Source organism: Cimex lectularius, unplaced genomic scaffold (genome assembly GCF_000648675.2).
Source record: "Cimex lectularius strain Harlan isolate CLEC.00 unplaced genomic scaffold, Clec_2.1 scaffold7, whole genome shotgun sequence".
In the NCBI taxonomy this organism is placed as follows: Eukaryota; Metazoa; Arthropoda; class Insecta; order Hemiptera; family Cimicidae; genus Cimex; species Cimex lectularius.
The window spans coordinates 3,331,424-3,355,745 of record NW_019392731.1 but is presented as its reverse complement, the minus strand read 5'-3'; the positions used below and the strand labels follow the sequence as shown (position 1 = coordinate 3,355,745).

Genomic DNA, 24,322 nt, shown 5'->3' with positions numbered 1-24,322 from the left:
CCGATAACCCCCAGACTGACGCGGAGGACCCATGTTAAGAGAACCAGCCAACGCTGACACTTCATCTGAGAGCTTAAAAGGCGAGAAGGTTTCAAGCGGTGTGGCGCTTTCTCAGGATAGAAAATTGTGGATAAGGCTTGGCCAGTAGGGTTAGATTGGATGGAAAGAACTTGTGGAACTTTTGGAAACGGGATCGTATCAGGTCGTTGACAAAAGGAATGTTGAGGTCTTTGAGGATAGTGAGGTTATTGTACTAAGAAGCTTTGATAATTTATCTGAAATTTATTAATTAGAAGGATTGGAAGCGCTGGATATTCGGTGGCTTGGCGGAATCGCATAGATCTATTTCGCACGTACAAATGGTCACAGTAATGTCCTGTAAAGAGTTAGTTTATTGGAGTCTCATAAGTCTTAAATGGCAATTTCACGTGTTTATATAGTCTATAGTTGGAGTGGAAGCTACTTTTTGGGTCCAGTATTATCGCCGTAATATCATGAAAAGAATTGCTTGCGTTTTGACGGCCAATGCAGATTTCGGTCCTAAAGGTCTGTAGTTTTCAAAGTCTTACGATAAGTTTTTTTCGATGTTATGTGGGGAACCCAGAAACAGACTTAAGTATCTGACATGAAGAGAAGTGTTGTTGTTGATGTACAGCGGAGAGCAAGAACTCTTTTTCAATGCAAATGAATAATGGTTCGGTTTTCCTAATTCAGTCAAGTCCTTCACTTTATGCTCAACTCGAATAAATTCAACTTGTTCTTAGACGTTGGTTCCTTGGATGGGATTCGGATTAGAAGACAAACGGTAACGATATTATTGGTGTGTTTAGAAATGGAACCAAGAATGCTCCCTTGTATTCACCGACTTATATTGATATATGAGTACTCGTTGCTGCACTTCAGTCTGACTCAGCCGTCAGTTAAATAAAATTCTAGAATAAGGTAATAAAGAGTGAGTAAGAAGTGTTTACGTTTATGAATAATTCCTTGGTACAGACCCTATCAAAAGTCTATGCCACACCTAGTAATCAACCCAAGCAATAATACTACTTGCTCATTAGAGAGAAAAAAAAGGTTACAAACGCTGCAGAACCGTGTATTACGGTTAATAACAAACGCGCCCTGGTTCGTAAGGAATGAACAGCTCCATCATGAAATATCGTTGACATCAGTAGAAGGGTAACTAAAGAAGAGATAACCGATGCTGCTTGCCAAAGCTGACTCCCACCCGAATCCGGCAATTGCACAAATTCCAGGGAATATGCCTCCACCCCGCCAACAAAGACGGCTAAAAAGAAAGCATCATACGGACTACAGATTGTAAATATGTGTTAATGTAAATAAGTGCTAGTGTAAACGTGCGCCTGACGTTATGATTATAGATAAAAACAAAAAAGTAGGTTAATTTATTTATTAATGAGATATTTATTTATCTCAAATTATTATACTCCAGTTAATTATTGTGTGGACTGCCATAGGGCAGGACCCACCCTCAAATGCCATGTTAATCACACTTTTTGAGTGTACTGTATATCAGTATTTATTAGCAAAACATAATGTGTATGTACACAAGAGTTAAATAAAATTAATTAATAAAAAAAAACTAGAGAGAAGGAAATGTCAAAAAATCTTAATCCTTGCTGTATCGTGGAATGATAGAGACAGAAGGCGAATTGGTGAGAAAGAATGATCTGATATTGGGGACCATAAGAAAATCAGCAATATAAATCACAAACAGAATGGGACTAAGGATGTTCCCTTGTAGAACGCCGGTTTGTATTCGTCTGATATTGGACACACATTCTGGAGCGCTGGGTCAGTTCAATAGGAGTCCAGGATAACATAATACGGAGTATTGAAAACGTTTAATTTTCCGGAAGCTGCATAGGGCACATCCAAGATCGCAACCCTGAATGACTGTTCTCTAGCGGAATTTTTAAACTTTTACATTTTTTTATAAAATTGTCTTTTTCGATTTTAGGTGAGAAAAAATTAAAAAATTAATGACGATGGTATTTTTTGAACAAGGATAGCGTCTACCCTGTTTAAAGATTCCGTAACTTTTTGTTATTCAATTTTCAATTGGCAACGTATCTCAGATTTTTTTATTGTAAATTTTGCATGAATTAATCATCCAATTATTTACGGTCTTTTTCAGCAAATAAGACAGGCTAATAACGAAAACTACTGATCTTGAAGTAAAATTGATTCAGGAGCAAACAGAAGAAGTAATATTCTATCTCAATTTGTAATTCAGATTGAAACGGTTCATCGATTTATTTCATAAAGAAGTCAGGAGTATTTTACATTATTCTATCAATAGCTGACCTCATTACGAATACGACATTTTGCATGTTTTAGTTTAAAATTTAAAAAATTGTTAATATGATAAATTTTCAAAATACATAAAATGAAACGATTTTACCATTATTTAAATTGATATAAATAGCTCTGCAGGTAACTAAAGTTATATAGATTTAAGAAGAAGAATTACTTGTTATATTATGAATGTACCAGTCTGGAACTTTATGTTGTTTCCATCAGTTATTAAACCGATATTAGGAGTTTACTCACTTTTCGAGAAAAGCCATAAAACAAGTTACAGCCTTTTCCACGAAACAAATGGATTGATTTCTGGGTCCAAATCACCCTACTGTAAGGGGAAAAAACAGTAAAAAATAATCCTTTTTTTAAAAAAAGATACTTACTGTGAATAGGAACTATCTTTTTTAAAAAAGGATTGAACACCGCACTCACTCCGCCATTCATCATTTCTAGTAAAAAGTAATATTCACTCTTAATATTAACTAACCTACGTATTGACAAATTAAATTATCTTTTAATGAGTAAATTACAGTCTTTAATATTAGATATTTTGGGGGAAGAATTCTGCACAAAGTTTTGGATGAACAGTCAAAAATTTTACGTTTTTCTTCATCAAGCGAGAGACATAAGCGATAAAATTGGTTTATACAGATAGAATGACGAGGCACATAATTGAATTATAAACTTCTTCCGCCCTCCGCATAGATAAATATTTTACAAATTAAGGTAAAAAATTAGCATTCTGTGATTTTTAATTTTTTAGAAACTTAATTGCCTAATCAAATATCTGCATGATATTTTGGTTCGACTTTGTAATTTATCAAAAAGTATATCTGTTATCATTGTATGAGAATCACTAATTATGTCACATAATTTATATTTTCAAAGTTTTGTTGTAATGTACATATCTCTAAATCAAATAGAAAAAGGATATTGTTAATTAAAAACTAACAGTATGGCCACTTTACAATATGTAATATTAGTAAAATTTGGACCGAAAAGGATGTAAAACCAACCCCATGTTTTATTTCTACACTTTTAAATAAACTACTCAAAAACAATAGGGATTTTTTGTTATATTTATTCGATTAATTTTAATTAATTTAACCGATATATTCTTATTAGTTGAACAAAAGAAAATGGCCAAAAACAAACAAATCTTAATCCTCATTTTTAATAACGGATTTACTTAAGAATAGTAAAAATGAAAATTACTCATTTTGTAAAAACACATCTTTTCCCGTCTTTTCTCGTTTTAATTCAGCTGTATTCTCTTTGACATCATTTTGAACCAGAAGATCGCAATATTATTATGAGGGTGAGTCATCGAGATCTCCGGCAAGTGGAGATCAAAGGGGCAGTTGGCGTTTCTCAGAGCGTGGTCTCCCGGATTTAACCTGATTTCGAGAGACTGGAAGAGCCAAGAGGAGGCCTGGTAGTGGATCTCAGCGCATTACGACGCTAAGGGAGGACAGAAATATTGACATTGCTGCAAGATGGATCCCTTTCCATAGTGCCAGCCAGATTCTAATTGAAATACAAGATTGGATTGATTAGCAAGGCCTTTATCAACATAAACGATTCGTAATCGTTTGTAGGAAGTTGGCCTCACATCGGATGCCGTTATGAGACGACCTGCAGCAACTCAGGAGAATAGGGTAGAGCGAGCGCCTAGAAGAGAACACCAATTGGAATCCTGTTATGTTTCCTGGGGAGTCGCGTTTCTGTCTGTATAGTGATAGCAGGCGCAAGAGTCTACCAAGAACAGGAGATGAGTACAATGCCTCAGTACCGTTTAGAGGAAGCGGTGCAATGGTCTGGGATGGGATTTACACTGGAAGACGAACAGGACGCCATATTGTTAAAGGCAACCTTGCCGCAGTCCGTTATGGCCAAGAAATTATCGTGAAATACATATCTCAAACCGGGATCTCATTGGAAGAGATTTTCGATTTCTGGTGCAGCATTAATGGAAGCAGAGTTGTTCATCTATGTTTAGAAAACCTGAGAATTTCTTATCTGCCGCTTCCTCCATTGTCTCCAGACCTCAATCCTATTGAGACATATAGAATGCATGGCAGAAAAGGCTTTTCGATCATCATCCGCAGCCAGTTGACCAGCAACACCTGAGTATAGGGTTATTGACAGTATACCTAACAGGTGCACAGAGGTTTTAGCTAACAGAGGACATTACACACCATATTATTGTCTAAAAATAATATTGCGATCAATAAACAAAATTATGGAATATTACCTTTTAATACCTTTTATTTTGTTATTTTTCAAAATCCCTTAATTAAATTTTCCATCGGTAAAAACAATTTCTACTAATTTTAATAGTTATTTATTTTTATAAATAAATATTCATATATTTTATATATTAATTTCTAATAATTTTAATATAAATAATAAATTTCTAATAAATTTTAATACAATTAATAATAAAAATAAAATGAAAATCCTAGGGAAAGTAAATACTACGAAATGAGCACCCCATTCATTTTTGAGCAGTTTAAATAAAAATGTACCTTTTTTTCAAGTAGATCAAATATGAACAGTTTAATCTATACAAAATTATATTTGTTTAAAAAATAGAAACATCTTTTACTTTTTACTTCATTAAGGTTCACGTTCCTTATGAAGAATGTATAGTTCTCGAATAAGGAACTGAGTGTTTTCTTTCCCCTTGGTCTTATTTCTGATTATTTTAAAATTTTCATACCTTGAAACAAATCTTAACCAAATATGATTGAACGTGGAATATTATAGGTAAAAGCTAAAAACTCGTAAATTGGAAACAAGTTTTTCCTTTCTAATTGGCTCCATCCCTTGTGTTTTATTCAATGTACAATAATAACATTGAAGGCTGATTCATAATTATAATTGTATATCTATATATTAACACTTTTATGTATGAAAATCCTTAAAGCTTATTCAATTTTAGTAATAACCGAACCTTAATAAACCTGATGTTCGTAAAGTAATAGTCAATCTAAATACACCCTAAAATATAGAGCGATCTCAAATGACTTCTCCCTTTCTGAATAACCCTATAATTAACCATCATGTAGGAGCCGTCTGTACGGCAGGGACCATATGGCATATGGAAATTTCGTAAAACCGATTAATTGACAACTTCCACCTCGACTTTTTCAAAGGTGAATTGAACAAAAAGAGGAAACTTTTAAAGAGTCATTTTTGGGTCAGGGCAGGCGATTAATACAGAAAACTGGATAAAGAGTAAGCCAGCTGTAGGGTATCCCCGAGTGACGTCACTGGGTAACCAGGGCAACCTGGAGCCAAGGCCGCTACCCTTCTGCTCGTAACAACCCCCTGTCCGGAACCCCAATAACATTCACTATTAAAAAGTTTCTTCCATCCCCTTCCGTCCAACCGGTGGAATTTTCTTCTGCTCTTTTTTTTCTTTTTCAGGTAAATATGGTCTAACTGCAGAGAATGTTTCACCTGGAGTGTAGGTGGCAGATATTTAAAAACGCCGTTTAATGACATAATAAGATGACCAAATTACACCCATTTGCCTCTCCCCCCCTCATGGCGTAAAATGTACCAACCCGGCACCCGTTTGTACACTTCTCCTTTCGAAATAATTTTATGGGGGTAGGGGACAACTTCTCCAAAACTGGCCGGGTTAACCATGAAAAGCACATATTTCAAAGAAATTGATGGATTTTAAAGTTTAAAGGAAAAACAGGGATTTTTATAACGAAACAATGCAATTACAAACAAAAACAACAAATAACTCAGTTTAAATTATAAAAAAAATATATTTTTTGGGGAACGTATGAGAGGCAGAGAGAGAGAAAGTGTATGTGTGAAAGGGAGGTACACAGAGATACAGTAAAATAAATGGAGAGAAGAGAAAGAAACAGAGCTAGAAGGGTCCGAGAAGATGATACATACACATAAAATATCCTCTAATAAGATTAACATGATTTATTATAAATAGAACGTCAAAATTTAACTATTATAACTGAATAAAAATTAAATAAAACGGGATAAATCGAAAAATTTATTAACTTATCAGTGTATTGTGTAACATCTCAATGTTATGTAATTTGAATATTTCATCTTATGTTCTTCGGCTATGATACCGTTGGAATTGACAATTATTCTAGTGGTAATCAAGTTGATTTATAATAGAAAATTTTGTAATAACTTTTTCGTATGGTACAAACATTTCATCATGACATAAACAATTCTAATAATAAGTCTTACCATAATTGAATTAAAACTATCAAAACTGGACGGGTAATGCGATATGGGCAAATATACACAGCGTAATTGCTAAAATCAATTAGTGTATTAAATTGCACACGGTGTTTCTTGAAATTTGTGCTTCTGCTCGAATCATTAATATTTTTTTTTCGGAATGCGTCGACATGTTCAATGTGAATAATTTATAGACTAGTTTTATAATAGTGTCTTTTGATTACTACCATATCGAATTAAAGAAGAAAAGAAAGCAATTTTCCCATTAAAAATCAAAACTATTTATATATTTTGTTATTGACAAATTTAATTATTATAAAATATTATAATGAAAAATATTTATTAAAAAACTGAACGGAAATATTTTTTGTGTAAATATACTTAACCTAATTACACACGTCAATTTATAACTTTATTTATTTTGTTACTTATTCTTGAAATGCATGTGTTATGTATTAAATTCATTCTTTTGAAGAACAAAATATTAAGTCTTTTCAGAGGATCTTCGGAAGAGGTCAAAACAGAGAAAACTTCCTTACGGTTTTCGCCGAGCTTTCAACAGTTTTATACTGTCATCTTCAGGGCCTCTTTTATTATCATATAAACAAACAATAATGACATTGTTGACATGAGACTTCATGTTTCCAACAGGTCGATAATCTCGTTCATCGTTACATTTTCATCGAACTTCAAAAAAATATCATTTTAATAAACTACGTATATTGTATATATTTGTACTCTTAGAGAGAAAGAGAGAGAGAGAGAGCGAGAGGGAGGGAGGGAAACATGCAGACAGAGAGAAGAAAGCAAGAAGGAATGAAAGTCAGAAAGAGAAGAGGAAAAGAGAAAGGAAATACATTTTCTGATCAACATAAAATCCTAACTATAAACATTCAAATTCTTGAAATGTATGTGTTAAGTATTAACTTCGTTCTTCTGGAGAAAAAAATATTATTTTAATAAACTACGTACATTGTAAATATTTGTGCTCTTTGAGAGAAAGAGAGAGAGAAGAGAGAGAGAGGGAGGGAGGGAGAGAAATATGCAAACAGAGAGAAGAAAGCAAGAAAGAAAGTCAGAGAGAGAATAAGAAACAGAGAGAGAAGAGAAAGAGATAGAAAATACATTTTCTGATCAACATAAAATCCTAACTATAAACATTCAAATTCTTGAAATGTATGTGTTACATATTAAATTCGTTCTTCTGGAGAAAAAAATATTATTTTAATAAACTACGTACATTGTAAATATTTGTACTCTTTGAGAGAAAGAAAGAGAGAGAGAGAGAGAGAGACATGCAGACAGAGATAAGAAAGCAAGAGGGAAAGAAAGACACAGAGTGAATAAAGAAACAGAGAGAGGAGAGAAAAAGGGAAAGAAAATATATTTTCTGATCAACATAAAATCCTAACTATAAACATTCAAATACGATTGAGCAAACAGTGCTGGCATATCCTTCCTTCGTATTAACGATTGAAGTTCTTGTAAACACTTTTACACCTTTAATTTCAAAAAGTGTATCTCTTGATGGTCTAAATTCACAAACGATGTTAAGATTACAGATAATCTAAAACAGAACTATTTGGAATGGTCGTGTTTAAAATTTACTCCACCTAATCCCTTTGAGTCAGTCGTTTCAAGAATATTTTCTAGCATTATTCTCAACCGAATTGTACTTACTTCTGTCCCTTAATATGAAAAAGCAGTCAAATTGTCCAGTTTTATTATTTTTTATTAAATTATTATATATAGGCACGACAATAAAATGACTCAACACAACGAAAGATTCAAAACCAAATAGGACATTGCTTCAAGGACTACAAGGATGACTGCAGTAACCCCAACTTCGAAAATTACCTCTCGTTCTTCCAAGCGCAACTAAATGCAATTAGTGTGCCCAATGCGTGTAGCAATGTCAAAATAATCGTCGAAGAAAACGATGAAAGAGAGTTTTTAATTTTAAAAATAAACATTAGAAGACTTAAAGAAGAATCATGTCCTTCGATATAAGCGATAGCAACAAAAATTCTCTTACATTATTTACGAAGACAATATTAGTACATCTGTGGTAACAAAGTCTGAAATAGGTAATAGCTTTTTTGACCCTGATTATATCAAATTTAAGCAAATTGGAAGGCTTTAAAGAAACGGATGAAAGTATTTATCTTATCTAGGCATTGTAAGACTACTATTGCAGGTTCATTCAATAAACTGATAAAATTCACTCGAAAAATAAAACAATCTTATAATATTGACTGGTCACTATCATTTAAATAAACCCATGCAGAGAAGAATATGCTAGAATGTCGATAATAACATGCTAGAATAAATCACTTTACACATTATTTTTAGCTGCTGAGCTTAATTAGCTTAGCTGCTAGAACAATAAGAAACCACGAAAACAAACCACCAAATCGAATCTTCCTACTTCCAATTAACACCCACCTGGACCTAAGAAAAAGATATTAACAGGCGTGGCACACTGATCAAGACGAATCTAGGGGCTCGATAAGTCTAAATGGCTGGGTGCCAGGGCTTTCAACCAACCCACATACTAAATAAATAAATAACATCGCAGTTCTGTTTAGCCAACAATTCCAGCTATTTCCATTCGAGCTTGGTTGTTTTCTTGCAATAATAAGTATCGATTTAATATAAAAGAACCTTTATATTCTATAAATAGAGAGTTTATCTACTCGAGTGTTGTGAAATTCTATTCCAAACATTCGCTTTGTATCAATTGTTTTTGTTGGCTTGGATTACAATGTTGTCAGAATTTATATCTAATAATAACTACTACTTTAATTGAAGAGGCTGCTGATAGATTGCTTTGCACAAAAATAACCCCCAAATAATACCTCTCATTAAACCATAAAAATTAAAATGTATTTGTTTATTATACACATTACATCATTAGACTGGTTTTTTTTAAGAATTTCAGTATTCTTTTTTAATATTGCTTTCCATAATAATATATATTCTTTGTTTTTGCTGAGTCCTTATAAATCAATAGTAGGATATATATGTATTTCATTTATTTGAAACTAATGTCAGCTGTTTTATTTTTATTGGTACGTTTCGACCTCACCAAATGTCCTCTACAACTTAAAAATTGTATAAACCTACAAACAAAAATTAAATAAATAAAGCACCTGAGAATAATTTCAAATACATAAAATACAAATATTCCTACTATTAAATTTTGATATTTATGAAATTAAGATGATTTATCCAAAGTTAAAATGATAAATAAATTAAATGTATCGTTCGTTATTTTAAAAAGTAATGATATTTTAGGTCAATCTTTTTCGATTATTTTTAAATTTTCATTCACTTAAGATTGATTACGCTAAAGGCCAGAGATCGAGATGATTTTTCGCAAGTTGAAATGAGCTGAATTTAATAAGTTATTCATTATTTTGTTATCATTATACGTTATCATAACGAAATCAGATTGTTTTCTTAATCGATTTTAGAAATGAAACGATTTGTTTTTAAATCAATCGTTTCAATTATTTTTAATAATTATTCACTTAAAACTTCTAGCCTGTTTTAAGATTGAGATTTTTTCCAACTTGAAATGAACAATAAATGAAATAAACTTTTATTTTAGTAAGCAATGACTATTTTTTGTAAATCTGCAAGTATTTTTTCATTCTCATTATGAAATCATTTTTGTTTTCTTAATCGATTTTTCGTCATTTTCCCTTTGCAAAGCCAACATAATGTTCCCTTTCGGACAGCTTTGACGTTCACAAGTGCAAACATGTTGCCCCATCCACTGACCTTGCCATGACCAAAACACATTTTCTCAAGAGGAAGGGTTCACTTTGTAAATGTCAAATATGAGACATGCCATATAGTGGAGTATATAAAATTAAATTTTCAAACATTTTATTTAAGGCGTTTTAAAAAATTTACATTCTGTTACTATATGAAATTGCAGAAATTCAGAAAAGGAGTAAGTAAATTAGTTTTTTTTGCGTTTAAACTCAATAGAGGTGGAAATATTTCCATTTCAACCGCAAGGCAAATTAGCACAATAACCTCTCTGATGAAGGGGTGTCACGTATTGTTTGAAATTACTGTTAATTATAGGAGTTGTTCCGTTCAAAGAAGTCTTTCCGTTTAAGAATAGCTTTAAATGACCTCCCACAATGGAACGATTTGATTGTAAGTCAATCCTTTCAACTGTTTTTAAATATTCAATTACTTAAGACTGATTACGCTAAAACAGGACTGAAAAAGGTTTTATTGGATTATTTCGCCCCCTCTTGAAAACTCTTTTTGTTAAGACTTAATTGCTCGCCCCTGACATTGTGCGGATTTTCTAAAAATATAGCTATTTTGTTTTATTTAAGGTTTATGATCGCCATGGAGAGTACCCTTTTCCTTTTTCAATTTATAGAAATAAAATATTGGCCTATGTAATAAACTGTGCTATAGTTAATGAATTTTAGTTAATTATATTGAAAATACTTTCACGATATGTGTTTACTTTACGACAGTTTAAACAAACTCTTGGAATTGATTCAGTCTAATTTTACTATGAGCCGTTTAAAATTATAAAAAGGATTTAAAAACCGATGTATCATATTATAAATACATAAATTTAAAAAACCTAAATAAATGTTTTTTTATCATATTTTTACAAAATAAAACAAATCAATTTCATTTACAAAAAGAAAATTACTTTTCGACCGTTAAACAAGGAAAAAGGACTATTTTAGAAATATCGACGGAAATGGAAATTGGGAAATTCTTTAGAACAAAGGATCAAAAGGACGCCACGGATGAAATATCAACAATTATACTGTTCATGGGCCGAAATGTTTTGTTATTCAACAACAGAAATTAAGTTAAATTTGCGAAGTGGAGAAACGTATCATTCTGACTGAAACATATTTTGGTCGACTGTCGCACTTTGCAACCCTTTAAGCAAAGGCTCAATCTTTCGAGTGATTTAATGGAGTTACTGAGTCCCCAGAGTTTGTTTCGAAGAGCACTTTTCAGCTTTCTCAAATTTATGTAATTTAAATTAATGGAATTATAATGGGATTTAGGCCTTTTCCCAAATTGTTATACCATAGAACGTTTGTCTGCTAGTGTTCGAATGAGAGTTGTGCGTGCAAGATTGCTTTCTTTTTTCAGAATTTTTGAGGCTGCCGGAGCGGTGAAATGAAATAGAAAAAATTGCGGGGTAATAAATTACAATGCCCAAAATCGCAATTTAAATAAAAAAGATAGCTCCTCCCCTCCAAAAAAAATATATATATATAAATACAAAAATAATAAAAATAGATAAAAATAAAAAAAGAGGATAAAGAAAAAGAAGTGTTATCGTGTTTTTGTTTCTTATTATTGTTAAGTAGCATTAGTTTATTTATCATATTTGAATCGAAGAACAAAAGGATAACGATGGGCCTACACTCATGCTGAGACTGTTGGTTTTTTTGTTGTTTTTTTTTTTTTGGGGGGGGGTGCCGGTGGTTTTGAAAAAAGCCCATTTGTAAGTATGTTGGGTTCGAATGCAGGACCGCTGGATTCGAACCCGGGACCTTTACCTTACAGTGATGAGCACCGTGTCAACGTCTAAACCGTTGCGGCCACCGACGCCCCCATTATTATTATTATTAAATCCATTATATTTCATGGTCCGATTGACCAGATAACTTCTTTCAATTAATTAATCTTTTTATGTAAGGATTCGTTTCACTAACTTTTTCATTTCAACCAATACTTACATTAAGCGATTAATTATTATTATTATTGGCCATAGAAGACTATGGGAAATGTTTAAATTATGGAACAAAAATTTGAAATTTTAATTAAAGAACACAAATAAATTTTATAATTTAAAATGGGATTTTCGCATAAATTTGGCCTTCCAAATTAAAAATTTTAAAAGGATAAATTAGAGCTTTGGATGGCAATAGGACAAAAGTTGTTTATGAATGAGTGTTTGGAGTCAGAGCTTTATAGCACTCAGGAGGGATATAGCTAACCTAAGATAGAAGTCCATTTATGTTTTAGTGGTCAATTGACCAAGTTATTCTTTCAATTAATTATTCTTTTTACGTAAGGTCTTGATTGAGATAAAAAGTCAGTATCACGAGCGGGATTCTCTCAAGTGGTAGAGCAGCGGCGTATTTAGCCGAAGATCGTGGGTTCGAATCCCGCTCGTGACATAAAAAAATAATTAATTGGACTAAGATAGAAGGTTTAATTGTTAGGGCGTGAAATGTCCTTGGCCGTTAAAACGCCCTTAAAAATTAATAATAATAATAATTAGAGAATTAAACAATAATATTTAAAATTTAAAATTACTTAAACAAAGAAAGTTTAAAGTTTAAACTTGATTGTTCCTAAATTTGTAGTAAGAAAACTGGTAAAATTACTTACACATTACATCTAATGATATAATTGTCAGGCTTAAAATCAATAAATTCCTCAAATAAAAGGGAAAAAAACTTTTTCTCTCTGGTTTTGTCGTCTGGGAATTGCCGGTGAGCGTTTTTGTCCTTGACTGAAAAAATTATAACGATCTCCATTTTTCCTCTAAGATCTTATAACTAATTATCAGGTCTGAAATAGATAAAAACAAAGAAGGACTTTTCTTTTTCTTTTAGGTTTGGTATCTGGACATTTTTCAATTAACTTTTTTGGGCTTAATTTCTATTTAGTAAACATGCAAAATTATTTTTAATACTTGGTGTAAATAATAACAGAACTAGATATTTTTTTCTTTGAGTTCTAATGGTATAATTGTCGAATTTCAAATCAATAAATTTCTCAAATAGGTGAGAACGTCTTTACTTTTTTCCTCATTAGCTTTGTCGTCTGGAATTGTTAGCTTATTTGCCCTTGACTTGAACTTTGAATACATAAAATTGATTTTAATAACCCCCCTTAAGACCGCAATATTATAAATAATGATGAAGAAACAGAAAGTTTTTCTCTAGGATGTTATGATTTTATTGTCAGATCTGAAATCAATAAAATCCTCAAACTGAGGAGAAAGATTTTTCTCTAGCTTTAGCCTCTGGGCATTGTCAGTGAGCGTTTTTTCATTAACTTCTAGTTAGAAAACATGCAAAATTACTTTTAACTCTTTAAAATCATAATGATTTTGCTTTATGATCTAATGATCTAATTATCAGGTCAGAAATCAATAAAACTACAAACAGAAGAGAAAAATTTTCTTTTTCCCTCCGTAGCTTACGCCATTGCCAGTGAGTGTTGCTGTTTTTAGCTTGTTGTTAGAAAACATGTAAAAGTACTTTTAATAACCCCTTTAAAACCGTAATACTATAAAAAATGATAAAGGTCTAGATTTTTTCCTTTAAGATCTAATGATTTAATTACTAGGTCTGAAATGGATAAAATAAAGCTAGGGGAAAGTTGGTTTTTTAACTCTAACTTTAACCTCAGGGCATTGTAAGTAAGCGTTTTTTCATAAACTTATAGTTAAATTAAACTAATTAACTAGAACAGAGTGTAAAGCTTTTTCTTTTTCTTTCTAGTTTTGACATCTGGGCATTGACACTAAGCATTTTTGTCGCTAACTTCTAGCTAGGAAACTTGCAAAATTACTTGCAAGATCCCTCTCCAATCCTCATGCTGTCTAATGGTCTAATAGTAGGTCCGAAAGCAATAAAACTTTTAAACAGGAGAAAAAGACTTAGCTCTTCGTTTCTAGTACTGGCATGTCGACATTGTCACTATACTTTCTTGTTTTAAACTTCTAGATAGAAAACAGGCAAAATTACTTTTTTCTTCTAACAATTTTAAGACTTCTTTTAAATCTCGAATAATATAAAAATGATAAATATCAATGTTTCTGATATGATCTAATGATATAATTATCAAGTTTGACAAGTTTCTTCAAACCGCAAAGAAAGACTTTTCTTTCTAACTTTGGCCACTGGGCATTGTTAGTTAAAGTTTTTTGGTCGAGATGGCACGTCGTCTGTGAGATGACGATGGAATTTGTAAACAAATCTCATTCAACACTCAACAAAGCTCATCCGCAATCTTTTTCTTGGATAATCTTAGGATTTAACACTTATTTTCATTTAATTTAAGATTATTATGATCGCACCATGAAAATAAAGCGTCCAGATCCTCCTGCAGTATATTAAATTGCTCAATTGAGGAGGTTGGACGAAAGATTTGTACGCCGTTAGCTAAGAGTGAAAATCTGGAATTGTTAATGATTGATCCAACATGTTTGAAAAATATCAGAAACAATACTGGCCCCGAATGAGAGTCCTGGGCAACACTAGAGTCAATATAGACAGAGTCTAAAATCATTCCCCGAATCTTACTGTAAAAGATCTCCTCGGGAGAAAAGAAACGATCCACCTCAAAAGAGGGTTACCTACTTCTAGCTTTTCCAGTTTTTTCATCAAGATTAAACAGTCCACTGTCCTCTAAGGCCTTAGACAAATCCGTGTAAACAGAATGAACATAATTTTCCAAACGATTGATAATGAAATCCTTGAAAAGAACCAAGTTGGTTACGAGCGTCCTTTCTTGCGTCTTTGCGATGCTGAAAAATAACGTGTTGGAATGAAAGGCTCAATATGGACTCCATAATCTTAGGTATTAGATAGCATTTTTTTTCGATGTTCCTACAATCACCTTTTTTAAGTACAAGAGAAAAAAGTAATCTTCCATGTCTCTGGAAATATCTCCTCCCAAAAAGGTTGACAAATAGTATAGAGGGAGGTTCGGACAAGAAACCACAGCATTTCTTTAAGAACAATTCTGGGATCCCATCCTGACCGATATTACAACTCAGGGTCAGAGGAGCAAGCTTTTTCCTAACGACCTCAGGATCCAAAGCAACCGAGCTTAAATACATAATTTCAGTAAAATTTACGACCTCAGGATCCAAAGCAACCGAGCTTAAATACATAATTTCAGTAAAATTTAACTCGAAATCAGACTCGGAACAATTGATGAAGTTTTGTTTAAACAGGGAAACGAATTCTTGAATAATCGTGAATGGGGACGAAAATTACCTCATGGAACATTTCACGGGGATAGTCTCTACCACCTCGCTTACTATTGACAAAAGACCAAAACCTTTTGGCATCAAATATAGGGCTATGCACAATATTATAAACATAGGACTTATAACAAGTGGATATCCTTAACTTTGAATCTTCTCTACATTCACAAAATCGCTTATAGTCCTCGTAAGTGCCTGTTTCCTTAAATCTTCTCTGTCCCCTATTATTTTTCTTTATCAAGGAAATCAATCCTTTATCAAACCAATGTTTTTAATAATCAGGTTTGAAATTAATATAATCTTCTAGCAAGAGACTTTCTTTTTCTTTTCAGCTTTAGCGTCTGGGCCTTGTCAGTGAGCGTTTTTGCAATTGAAGAAAGGTTAGAGACATGTAGAGTCTGAAATGTGTACGATTGGGAAATTTGTTTATCGAAAAAAACCCCGAGAAGTTTGCCCCGTTTAGGAAACTGTTTCAAATTGGAGGCGAATCTAGATGGAAAGTGATCAAGTCTGAAGAATTGGTTTACATTCGAAGCGAGGTAATATTCGTGTGATATAGGAAACTGGCTTGCCAGGCGGGGCAATTCCTTTTTCAATTTCGTCGAACTTTTTCATCCGGCCGGAAAAAATCATCTGAACAAGAACATGGAAGAGGGCAAATTTTAAAGGGGTAAAACATGTCAAGAAAAAACCCGGTTTTACTATTTTCATCGGTAATTTTCGAACCGTTGGGCTTAAAAAATGCTTATCAAACTGTACAGATTCGCTGTTCAAAATATAAAACATTTTGTTTTATTGGGGTAGACAAATTTTAATTGGAGCTACAAAATCTTTAGAACATTTAAGGATCTATTGTACATACATTTATTTCAACATTAGTCCTTTATTTCTTTTGGCAAATTTAAAACTAAAACCTTTTTCTCCGTGCACTGTTCGATTTATGGCAATTTTAGTCAAGCATACTTAAAAACTAATTTGTCGAATTTAGGGGACGAAGTTTTTGAAATGACAATCTTTCAAAAAATTAAGTTTATACACTTTTGTAAACCGATTTATGTAGTAACAGTTCTATTCCAATTGCAATTTAGATTAATGCGTTTTTTCTCTAAATTAGACAGTTCTGTTTATTTCATATTTCTGGTGGAGATATTTTTAAAGAGAGGAAATCCTGAATTGTACATGGCCTTTTAAATTCAAAGGACGAATTAGTTTTAAACTCAGTCTTCCCATTGATTTTAATTGCCTCTAAACACTTTTGTTCTAACATTAACTGGTTATTCATTCTTACTTACGATAAAATAATTAAAAAACTGCCTATTTTATGTTATTTATACTGCTTCAATTCTGACAGTGTTGAAACATTAGTCAAGCACCACAGTTTGGTCAGTTTTTAGATGGAAATAATTTTCTGTAATATATACTTCAATTGTATATATACGTTAAGTAAAACTTTTTTTAAACTAGTACTGGTTTAATTTCTTACAAGTCCATTAGCAGTTTTAAGACTGTATTTAGTGGCATCTATTTTCTTCTAACTAATTCATCAGCTATTACTTGTAAAAATGTATGCACTGTCATAGTACAGTTTCTCTTTATTATTTTAGCAAATTTTATCAAGAAAATCTTGGATTTTCCATACTGTTAGAACTTTTAATGCTTTATTTATTTAAGTGTTACTGTCCTCTTGTTAATTTTAATTTCATATTTAATTGCTGTAATTTATTGTGAGCTTTGCACTGTCTAATTTTGGTTCTTAGTAGATTTTTTCAAATTTAGAAAAAAATATGCAGTGTATGTCTTGTTTGTTTTCCGGTGATTCTCAATTTTTTCCCTCGTTTCTTTTTTGCAACAATACAACCATAGGAAGTTTGTTACTCAGGGTTAAAAGTTGTAAGTAATTAACTGTAAATCTAGAGGTGACAAAGAATCTGTGAAGATATGGAATGGACAAAAGAAAACTGTTCCTGGTCATGACACATTCACTCTGACAGATTAGCCACCCTGAGATATTTAGCTTTCCATTTTCACTGCCCTTATTTTCATTAAGTCTAGTCAAAAACAGGCCAGAGTAAAGAAATGACATTATCTGCTAATATTTTTTTCAGTATCTAAAAATACAAATATATAAATGTAAAGATTTGTCTAGGTTGTAAATGTTATGTAATAATCGGAGAATACAAGTTCCAATGGTTTAACATTCCTTTTTGTTCACAGCTATTGAAACAATGATAATCAAGAAGTACAACATATCACCTGATGATTACCGAGTGTTGGAAACACTTGTACTCAAGGCGGAGCCGCATAAGGCTGGTAGACAGTGGAAGTTTGCTGGTGCCTTTTATTATGCCACAACAGTCCTTACTACAATAGGTATACATTTATCAAAATTGCCTTTAAACACTTTGATTGACATTAAATTTCAAAGTCCTTAGTTTTTAAACAATACAGCTATGCAATAAATGTACTTTACTATACTTAGCCAGAAATCCTTGAAATCATTGAAATGATATGAAATAAGGCTAATCATTTTTGAAAATGTATCAGATTTTTGTTTGACGTTCTTACTCCTTTCTTTATTACTTACACCAAATCTTAAATGCAAAACACAAACTATGGAAAACAATATCCATTTGTTTATTTAATCACTTTATTTCTACAAAATTAAAACGTAGAAAAATGTTAGAAATATATAATTTATAATCTTGAATAACTAAATAATAAGTTTAATCACAAGAACTAGTAAAAGTTTTTAAACTGATAAATAATTCTGCAGTGATTTTATGTAATAAACATTGTTTAATTACATTTTAACAAAAGGATACATATTTTAAAGTTTCATATGTGTAAATAAAATTATGAACTAAAGGTTGATAGTTGTAACTTAAAATGGAAGTAAACATTTTGGCATAAAGAACTGAGGATAAGAAAAGCTCCAGAGAGTAAAGTGCAACTAGGAATGCTACTCAATATGAGAATTTTGCTCGAGTTTAGTAATGAATATCTCCTCTATTCTAATTCTTGGAAGAAAAAGCAATATTTCTGTATATATTGATTTTTTTAAATCTCAGTTGGTATTGTATATGAAACAAGTTTGGTAAAGGTATATTCTGTGTTAACTGTTTTGTTAGAGTGTATTTATAAGCGAGAAAATGTGTGCAGTAAAAAGTGTCGATGGAGGAATATCAAGTACTTCATTGAGCTTCCAGTAGATTAGTTACATAATTGGTCACTCCATGGAATAAAGAGTGTGGACGATGACCACCCAATATTAGAATTGGGTTGCACAGAAGCCAATCTTTGTGCCTCTTGTTCTGATTCTTGTAAGAAAAAGGGGTACTTCTGCATATAGAGATTTTTTATTTCAGTTAATTTTAGTATTGCATATATAACAAGTTTGCTGGTAGATGTATTCAGTGTTAACTGTTTCATGAGAATGTATTTATAAACGTGAATGTGTATATAATGCAAGAGCATCGAGTATTTAGTACCCATCAACCTTTAATTGTATTAGCTACATTCTTGTGGAGAGCATGTAGGAATGCCACCTTATATTACAACTATGCTTGAACAGCAAGTATTGGATCTCCTGTTCTGATTTTTGGAAGGAACAGAGGTATTTCTTTCTATACATTTTTTTTTTTTTAAATCTCAGTTAATAGTAGTATTGCATATATTATTGAGTTTTAATAAAAGGCATGGTTAAGTATGGTTCCAAAGGTCATTTTTGACATAGAATCTGCTGGTGCTATTAGAATTTTAATCAATTAGTGTGCTATGCTTATTTTTTGAAGAATGGAAACAAATTTCTATTATAGAAGAAAATATGAGGAATGTCCATGTAAAAAAATAAAGTCAGTATTAAGTACCCCATCGATCCTTAGTTAGCGTATATGTAATTGTTTATGTGTCTAAAGGGTGATGGTAGAATATTAATTACTCTTAGGGGTAGTTAACCATTCCATCAACCAAGACTGATATCTGACCCTTGGATCACTATAACACCGAAGTTGGTGATTCTCACGGTATGCCATGAGAACTCATAAGTTCAATTCTGCACTCATGTGTATGCATAAGCACAATGCATAATCAATCAATAGTTTTATGAGAAATGAAATTATTTCTATTTATAATAAATAATTTTGGGTTTGTTAATTTATTCTCTAGATTAATTATATTTTTTTATTAAAGGTTATGGTCATTCTACACCCAACACAATAGGCGGTAAGCTGTTCACCATGTTCTACGCTATAATTGGAATTCCATTGGGCCTAGTTATGTTCCAAAGCATTGGCGAACGTGTGAACAAGTTGTCATCAGTAGTTATTCGCCATGTGAAACGGTTATTAGGGTGTCGGAACATTGATGCTTCAGAAATAAACCTTATATGTGTTGTGACTACTTTAAGCAGTTTGACTATCGCGGGTGGTGCCGCAGCATTTAGCCGGTATGAAGGTTGGACTTACTTCGATTCGGTGTACTACTGCTTCATAACTCTAACGACCATCGGCTTTGGAGACATGGTGGCAATACAGAAGGATGACGCACTCGACAAAAAGCCCGAATATGTTGCCTTTTCCCTCATATTCATATTGTTTGGTCTCGCCATCGTTGCAGCCTCGCTCAATCTTCTGGTTCTACGTTTTGTCACAATGAACACAGAAGATGAAAGACGGGATGAAGCTGAAGCCTTGCAAGTGAGTGAAACTTATTTGTTTATTTATAATATTAACTTAAAAATATAGTCAGTATACATATTAAATATCATACCTACTAAATTTAGTGTACAACAAATTTTTTTAAATTAAAAAAGTGATAGATACACTATACCATGTTGAATTGGCGCAGAGTGTGTCTACATTTGCAGGTTTCGATATCACTCAAATGCATTTCAGTTTTGCGCCATCTTCAGTGAAGACCCACCAGACCCCATGGTATTGGCATATAAAGATTTACAGAGCCATTGGAAATATTGTTCTTCATTGAAGATCACGCATGACCAAAAGTGTTTGAGTGGTCATTAAAACTGGCGAGGATAGTTGGAAACAGTGGCAGTTCAACATGTGTTCACCAACTCGCAGACCAGCATCTACCATCAACTTAACTTTACTTTTTACCATGTTGGTCTATTTAAAATTTTATTTCTCTCTCAATAAAAATAAATAAAAAAGATTTGTATTTTTAAGTTTTGAGAAATTTTTTTTTCATGACTATCTTTTTTCATTTTTGTGGTTTTAGATTTTAAGCATTTCTGCTAGTTGATTATTTATTTTCAGAAAGTCAGAGATAGAGCCATCATGCACAGAAGATCCTGTGATAAATGTTTTGTATCATCCACCCATGATGTTGTACACTTTATTGACAAAGCCTTGTTAATGTAATGTCAAAAATTTCTTTTTCAGGCAGCGCAAGGAGCAGTTAGGTTAGAGGGAGACGTGATTACTGCAAACGGCTCATTAACGAGTGGCCGCCCTTTAGGAGAATCGAGCTCAGTCGGCGATACCGGGTCTGTGTGCAGTTGTACTTGCACGTGGATGCCCAAGTATTCCCCGAGACTTACTCTTCAGCCCCTTCCTCCCCCGACACCACCACTGACCACTGCCATCTCCTCTCATCGTTCGTCTATATGACCACCGCCTCATTCAAAACACTATGGTCATGCAGTTATCTTTTTTAAAACATACAATTTTGACGCTTTAAAGTAATGTATAAAATCAAATAAACTAAAGTGCTATTTTATGTTGTAAGTTTGCACTGTAATTAAGGTCATTTGAAGTACTATAACCAACGAATGGAAAGAAGAGAGTTCATTTAAAATCTTTTTCGTTTATTGCAACAGTTCACTGAGTTTTCATGCTTTTTTTTAAATTTTATCCTGGGAGACATGTTAAGCACATAACTTTTTTTTAAATTTTCATATAAATGTAAAAGACATTTTGTCCCTGCAAACAAATATTTATGTTTTTAAAGCACAATTTGTACATAGGTTTAATTTCATTTATTTAAAAAACCTTTAAATTGACTACTAACTTGTAGTTCCAAGGTGGTTCAAATATTTAACGTTTATCATTGATATTTCTTTTTTAATAATACAATCCAATTTTATTATCAGGAAATTTACACATAAACTAATGCAATTAATTCTGACGCAATTTGCATAAACATAAATATTTTAAAAATATTTCCCATCTTCGCTTTTTAAAAAAAATTGTGAGTTTTGCTAATTAGCATTCATTTGAAGAAAAAAAACGAAGTAAATTTATATTAGTTTTAATGTTCTTAATGCTTTTTAACAATGAACAATATTTAAAAAAAAAATTTAAATTAAAAAAAAATCAGCAAAAAGTAAACATGCTAGAGAAGAAGTATACACGATATCAAACAGTACAAAAATGTATATATTTTGATAGTCTGTTCATATTCAAAGGCTAGAAAATAGAAGCTTTGATAATAATAAACATTTAATATGCGATTTGAACTACCTAAACTGATTTCGAATGGGGTCCCCTTACTTAAACTATCAAATATGCCATTTTTGTCGCAATTATAAGCTTATCAATTTTCATAGAAAGATAAAGTTGAAATAATAAAATTTAAAAAAAAAACTAAATAAAAATGGCAGATGGTATATGTTTTGCTAAATATCTGTTCTTAAATATTTCTGAAACACTTTGACATTTTAAGATGTGGGGGCCTTAAAACATCAACTTTAAATGTTTAACTTAACTTTAAGCTGGCTTAACCAAAAGCTAATTTGTAGGGGTGCTAAAATTACTAAAAGTTCGATAAGCCCAACAGTGCCAAAGAAGTGAAGCAGCATTTGTCTGGTGGACATTGCTCAACTTGTAGACAAACTTAGATTTTAAAGCCTTTATTCAGTGTTTTATTTGTGTTAGAAGTGTTAGCGTATGTAATATAAATGATTAAAATTATTAGAAAAGTTTGTCAAGAAAAAAAAAATCAGTGGATTCTAAATTTTGAATAGGCGCACAATAGAAAATTTAGTTCCAATGTCCGTCCAGGCACTGGTAGGTATGACTACAGAAAATATGGACCAAATATAGACAATAGTTGCTCCTTAGATGCACCCTGAAATATTTTTGTTTTGTTTGAAAGCCTACAATTATAATAAAATTCAGTAAATACCACCCTGAAATATGTATACATTTAAAAAATAGGTTTTCAATTTTGTCTACAAATAAACAAATTTGAATTAATTTCTATTATGGGTTTAATTTTACATAGAAACGCATAATTTCTTTTATGACAAACTTTGCATTAAAAAAAGTTATAAATGTACATAGAACTTAGAATGGACAATTGCTGCTCCACTCGTGTTTTGGCATTTCAAGGAAAGAAATCTTGTACTAGATAAGATTGAACACCGATCTCTAAAAAGGCATCCTTTCGCCTGATAAGAGATGTTGAGTGATATTTTAAAATAAGTTCACAAAAAGTGACTGGCCATATTTAGAAGAGATTATTGAATTTTTTAACTTCCAACTAAATGTGGGTGTCCCCCTCACTGACAAAAAGAAAAAAATATTAATTTGAAAAATTGACTTTTTAAAATTATTACTAGCTATTGTGTGACACGTTTTAAAATAAAAAGATTTAGGGAAGTTTAAATCTCCCAAAATTAAGATGTTTCATTCACTCGCGTGCATATTACACACATAAACACACAAGTTATTACCACAACAAGTAATATCAAGTACTTACTTGGAACTGATACTGGAAAAATGTACATAAGTACTCAATTAGCAGATGCGATGCATTAATATTGCCTTTTAATTAGCCATGGCTTAAAACATCAATACTAAACTGTACAGTGTGACATTTTTCCAATTTATTCTTTATATAAATCCTATCAAGTTATAACTTTGTAAATTACAAATATATATACAAAACTATATATGTATATTAAAAGTTTTGCTTCCTTGCATTTTTCAAAAATATTTGCATTCAAACAAGTACATTTTTAATTCAATTTATGCATTTTTAAATAGTCATAATTTAATAAAATTGAAATTATAGTCAAAACACTGGACCATCGTATAGAATTGTATATTTCATTGAATTACGTGATACAAAGAAAAATTTTAGACAAAATGAGAACAGCTTTGCAGTTAGAGTGAATATTATTAGTGATTTCAAGCTTATACTTTTTGAATAATTATTAATTCCTATTCTAAATTTTTGTTTTAAAAAACCTTGTAGTTACTTAAGAAGGTATTAGTTCTAAGTGTTGTTGTCATTATAGTACACACACACAATGGCATTACCTGACAACTGTGTGGGTATTATGAATGATTTGATTTAATGGGATCTTTAAAAAAGTGCTCTTATGAGGGGCTACGAATTCATTCGAATTTGTATGTAGTTGACTTATATAAATTAAAATTTTAGTGCAACAAGAAACGACTTAAACAATATTTGTTGAATAGACAAATTGTTAGATGACTGGAATTAGAAGATTGCCAATTATCTTGTAATGCAAATCTCTGTTTTTAAAAATTAATAATATTTACACAATTGGATTTTTTGCCTTTCAACTAAAAATCTAAACTTGGATTTAAAATTTAAAACAATTTTATTAAAGTGATAAAATAATATTTAAAAACACGCTAGTCAAACTATGAATGTTGACTTGGTTGTAAACAATATTTCTCTTTTTTTTCTTTTTTTTAATTAACACTACATCATTAGGGCTAATAAAATTGTTGATTCTTTTTATTTATATTAACATAATCA

The 24,322-nt window shown here is 31.7% G+C and overlaps 1 protein-coding gene across 3 annotated transcripts in view; it reads left to right on the top strand.

The window, feature by feature from the left end:
- Positions 1–21,740, top strand: part of LOC106668593 (two pore potassium channel protein sup-9) — a 35,778-nt gene extending 14,038 nt beyond the window's left edge. Inside the window, exons 2-5 of one of the 3 annotated variants that reach the window (XM_024226855.1) lie at positions 17,786–17,941; positions 19,760–20,265; positions 20,845–20,890; positions 20,971–21,080. In XM_024226855.1, coding sequence (XP_024082623.1) covers positions 17,786–17,941; positions 19,760–20,265; positions 20,845–20,890; positions 20,971–20,990 — 728 coding nt within the window. In that variant the 3' untranslated portion in view covers positions 20,991–21,080. Of the gene's footprint in view, positions 1–15,967; positions 16,242–17,785; positions 17,942–19,759; positions 20,266–20,844; positions 20,891–20,970 lie in introns of those variants that run through there. The other 2 variants (XM_024226854.1, XM_014397490.2) reach the window with 2 other exon arrangements.
- The last annotated feature ends 2,582 nt before the right edge of the window (positions 21,741–24,322 follow it).